This window comes from Malus domestica, chromosome 07 (genome assembly GCF_042453785.1).
Source record: "Malus domestica chromosome 07, GDT2T_hap1".
Lineage (NCBI taxonomy): Eukaryota > Viridiplantae > Streptophyta > Magnoliopsida > Rosales > Rosaceae > Malus > Malus domestica.
The window spans coordinates 29,696,122-29,701,398 of NC_091667.1; the positions used below are offsets into that span (position 1 = coordinate 29,696,122).

General features: G+C 39.0%; 1 protein-coding gene across 1 annotated transcript; it reads right to left on the reverse strand.

Moving 5' to 3' along the window:
- Positions 1-2,494: 2,494 nt before the first annotated feature.
- LOC139197811 (probable LRR receptor-like serine/threonine-protein kinase At3g47570) lies at positions 2,495-4,778 on the reverse strand. Its single transcript, XM_070825789.1, has 3 exons — positions 4,475-4,778; positions 3,033-4,190; positions 2,495-2,910 (listed from the first exon to the last, which is right to left on the reverse strand). The coding sequence occupies exons 1-3, from the start codon at positions 4,776-4,778 to the stop codon at positions 2,495-2,497; spliced, it is 1,878 nt and encodes a 625-aa protein (XP_070681890.1).
- Positions 4,779-5,277: the final 499 nt, after the last annotated feature.

Genomic DNA, 5,277 nt, shown 5'->3' on the forward strand with positions numbered 1-5,277 from the left:
GAGAGAATTGAATCAAAATTTTACATAAAATCTCTACAAATCAGTTAAACTCCATAAAAATTCATAGACTTATAAATCCATTAAAATCTCTCAACTTCCCGATTCAATACAACCGTTAATCATGGCCTCGTTCGCTCAACCCGAAGACGACTTGGTCCTGAGCACCGGGTCAACTCGCCCGTTCGACGACAACGGTTACCTTGGCTACGACCCCCGACTCTCCTCCCAGCGATTCAATTCCTTCGTCGACTCCAAGTCGCTCAAGGACTCCGCCACCAATTCTCCTATCTTCCACGGCTCCGCCGTAGACAACGCTTTCGCCACTCAGCCGGTGTCGGAGGCCTTTTCTCCTCCGTCGATCTATGTCGAATCTAACGGCCAGGGCTTTGATGGAGGGTTTGGCGGGTCCGACGATCCGATTTTGCCGCCTTCGTCGGAGATGCTGCCTCTGAAGGGCTTCACTCTCAAAGGATGGAGGAGGTAGGTTTTGAACCGATAGTTCTGTCTAGCAATTAAATTTTGACTCTTGGGTGCAATTTAGTTTAAAGTTGTTGGTTTTGATTTGGTTTGATCTTACTGTTGCTGAGAAATTGAGTGGAAGTTATTGTTTTGATTTCGGTAGTTTTCAAGAATTGCATGCTTAGTGATCAGTAATAGTCTTTCTGATAACAAATTGTTAAATTGATTGTTTATCTAAAAAACAAAAACTTGTTAAAATGTTTATGAATTTAACATGCCGATTGTTTGTATAAGATTGCGGAGCTGAATTCGAATCGAAAAAAGATAAGTGATTGTTGTCAAATTGTAGTTATTGACTATCAGAAAGTGATTTTATGTTTGCATTGAAGGTGGTGGGAGAAATAAATGGTTGAATTCTGTGAGGTTGTAAGGGAGTTATAATAATCCGAGCTTTTGTGACATTCAGGCAGAATGCGATTCATCTCGAGGAGAAGGAGAAGAGAGAAATGAGTTGTTGGTTCAAATAATTGAGGAAGCAGATGAATTCAAGGTGGGATTCAACCAGAAGAGGAAGATCACTACTGAAAATAACAAGGCTGCGAATAGGGAAAGGGAGAAGGTTAGACCAAATTAGCTTTCCAAAAAATTATGATCGGCACGGCACAATATTTTGTTTCAATGAGCTTTTCTAGTAATGTCGATTTACTTTACTGCCTCACTTTTAAGTTTTTGGTTGGAATGCATAGGATTCTTTCGACTGATGCTCATAGTTTGTTTGTTTATTTCATTTAACTTACGTTTTTGAATTGCTGATTCATTCAATAATTGAATACTTGATCGAATTAGGCGTTGACGAAGAGCCACAAATTGTTGACACGTAGCTCCCAACATCCACTCAGCTTGGTTATTCATAGGGCGGTCCATGAGATTGATTAAACTCATCATTTTGATCCCTCATTTCCAAAATCAATTAATGTCGTTCTTGACATTCACTACCACATATCAATTTAGTCATTCCATTATATATTCTGTTAGTTTGTATGTGGGACCCACAAATCTAATGAAATGATGACATGTGGTTTTCACAAAATAAGGGTTTTTATCGCAAATGGTCTCTAACATTCATCCAACTCCTTATTTTTGTCCCTGAGTTTCAAAAATCAACAAATTTGGTCACTGACTTCCAATACCACACGTCAATTTAATCCTTCCGTTAAAGTTTCGTCAATATTTTTTTGTCCCACTAATTCAATCATAAGGTGTCACGTGTATTAACTATAAGAAACTATTTTTTTAAGATTTCAAACTAAAAGTAAAATAAGACACTAAAAACCAAAACTAAAAGAAAAAATAGTCATCATTGTCTTCATCAGGGTAAGCTCAAAAAGAAAAGGAAGGCATCACGACACCATTAAAGTACTTGGCCTCCTGAACTCACTCTTCATTCTCTCTAGTTGGTTATTTTCTTCAAATTTAAATTAAATTTGGATTTGATTTTATCGAATTTAGATTGAATTTTTTTTCCAGTTGGGGTCGTGGGATGCGAGAAAAATGTCAGCACGGAATACTTGTCCGTTGTTCACTCTTAAAAAAAATAGTTTCTTATAGTTAATTCACGTGGAGCCATATGATTGCATTAGTGGGACCACTTCAGCACGCAAACGAAAAATATTGATGAGATTTTAACGGAATGACTAAGTTGATGTGCGATAGTGAAAGTCAAGGACCAAATTTACTGATTCTTGAAATTTATGGACCAAAATGAGGAGTTGGATCAATATCAATGACCATTTGCGATAAAAACACTTATTAATAAGAACAAGAACCAAACTTAGATTGACGAATTCCAAATTTCCAAGCAAACATAAATATGACCTTACAAATTAAGATCATTTACAAAACATACAAAATGAAATTGCAAAACGGGAAAATCCACATAGTCATCATTCAGAAGATCACCATGCAAAGTTCAAGCATTGTCATGGGATTTTATTTAACGATAACAAGGTATTATTACTCACTACTTGGGTCGTTATCACAGGTTCACTCTAGGCATCCTAGTTTCAGTTAGCACATCCCTTATTAGACTCAATTCAGCTACCACATTGCTCATGTCTTTTCGCTCTCTCGGCATCATTACAGAACAAGCAACTCCTACTCTTGCAATGGAAGTCAAGCACTCCACAACTGTTCTTCTTCGATCATTTGGGGCATGATTCCGCCTATTATTTCTGGGATTAGTATTGCTGCTGCTTTCTTCTATTTGAACAATTAGTGGATCACATATTTCTTCCACACGTCCTGGTAGGGCCATCATAACAAAATTGTGCAGGTCCATACCACCTTTAAACATACCATCTGTCGGCCTCTTGCCAATTAACATCTCCAACAACAGTATTCCGTAGCTATACACGTCGCCATATGTTGACACCTCGCCTCCCGTTCCATACTCTTAAGTTATATGCACCAAAACATAGCTTTGTTCTTATGTGTGACTTAAAATAACTCATGCTACATACAAAAACATAGTGCAAGCACAAATAATATATATATATATATATAAGAAAATTTACCTAGGGGAGTATAGCCTATGGTGCCTTTTCTGACATTGGAACTGCTTTCGTGCAAAGCAGATGGGCAAGAAGCATCCCGGAGGTACCTTGTTAAACCGAAATCACCAACACAAGCAGTCATGTCAATGTCTAACAAAATGTTGTTGGGCTTTATATCACAATGAAATATTGGCATGTGGGAGCGGTTGTGCAAATAATCCAGAGCACACGTTACATCGATGGCAATGTTAACTCTTTGAGTGAGATTTAGATTCTTCGGCATATTGGCTAGCCTATCTACTCCTTCAGCTGATATGTGCAGCCACTCATCTAGACTTCCATTCACCATGAACTCATACACCAGAGCTTTGAAATCGTTTCCTTGAAAATCAATGCTTGAACAAGCAGTCAGTAGCTTGACAAGATTTCGGTGCCTAATGCTTTTCAAGGTTTCACATTCAACTATGAAACTTCTAGAAGCTCTTGATGTTTGAAGATTGAGTACTTTCACCGCAACATTTCTTTCTTCATGCTGGTTGAGAATTCCCTTGTACACATACCCGAAACTTCCAGAACCAATCAGATTCGAAGCAGAGAACCCATGAGTTGCTTTGAGGAGATCTCCATAGGACAGTTTCAAAAGTGAAACCCCCAATGATGATCCTGAAGTTGACTTAAGCGCTCTAGCCTTTCTTGATCGATAAAGAAGCATAAGTAACAACAAGAAGACCAAGCCGACAACCCCACGGGAAACTGAGATAATTAAGTTCAGCTTAGGAGATAACCCGCACTTAAATTGCTTGGAGATGCATTTAGGCAATCTTAAGTTAGGTATACCTCCACAAAGCCACGTGTTTCCCATAACAGATACCGCACTTGCATTCTTAAAAACTCCTTGGATTGGTACTGCACCTTCAAAATCGTTAAATGAAAGGTTCAAATTCTGCAAGAATGGGAAACTCCCCAAGTAGTTGGGAATTATGCCAGACAAGTTGTTGCGAGAGATGTCAAAATCTTCAATTCCTCTCAAAGTGCTCAAGGATTTAGGAATTGTCCCTTGCAATAAATTTTCTCTCAAAGACAGAGTCGTCAAACTTGTGCAACTCCCTAAGCTTTGTGGAATCTCACCAGATAACTTGTTTTCAGAAACATCCAAGAAACCAAGATGCTGTGAGTTACCTACTTCCATGGGAATGGATTCAGTGGTTTCCAGATAGATTCAAGTAAACAGGTAAATTGATGACTTGTTTTGGAATTGGACCGCTAAGATTGTTGTGGGAAAGATCCAATTCTAACATAAACCTGCAGTCTCCGAGACTTTGTGGTATGCTTCCATTTAACTCGTTTGAGTTGAGATACAATCTGCTTAATGAAGTTAGATTTCCTTAAGATGATGGAACATTACCTGACAATTCATTTGAACGTAGAAATAGGTCATGACTCATAAAGCTTATTCAGTTTACCTATTGCCAATAAATTTGCAAAAAAGCCTAGTCTCTCCATGTTGGTAAGATTTCCAACCCCGATGGGAATGTTTCCGCGTATCTGATTCTCTTGAAAAGATATTTTCGTGAGCTTTGTTGAGAGGTTGCTGATAGTTTCAGGCAGCACTCCTCCGAAGTTATTGAGGCCGATAGATAAACCTTCTAAATTGGTGCAATTAACTAGAGAAGAGATGAAATCCAAGTCACCTTCCTCATTATTTCCAAGGTTGTTCTCCTGAAGTTCAAAAGAATACAAATTTGACAGGCGTGCCAGACTAGGCATTTTCCCAATAAACTTATTGGCTGCGATAGAAAATACTAAAAGGTTTGAGGCTTTGGAGATTGAAGCTGGTATTGGTCTAGTGAATTGGTTGCTGTGGAAAATAAAGGTTTCGAGGTTTGGAAATATAGTGTGGCCCAAGCCAGGAGGAAGATTTCCATGAAGGTTGTTTTGAGACATATGAATGACTTTAATTGATGAGAGATTGTATATGGAGGGAAGGATGGTACCATTCAAATAATTTTCACCCAATGAAAATTGCATTAAGCTTTTGTTGACCCGAAAAACTACCAAGCCTGTGTGGCGCGCAGGCCGAGTAATTAGTAAGCTAACTACGTCCTTCGGTTGAATGCGGGGCGTGCCAACTCGTCGGCTGTGCTCGCCGAGGAGTAAAATTTGTTGATGTTGCGTTGGGTGCGCGGCCGAGTTCTGCGTCTTGTAATTGCGACCGAGGAAGGAACATGTCTCGGCCTCTTGGGTTCTCGAACCTGAAGACAAGACT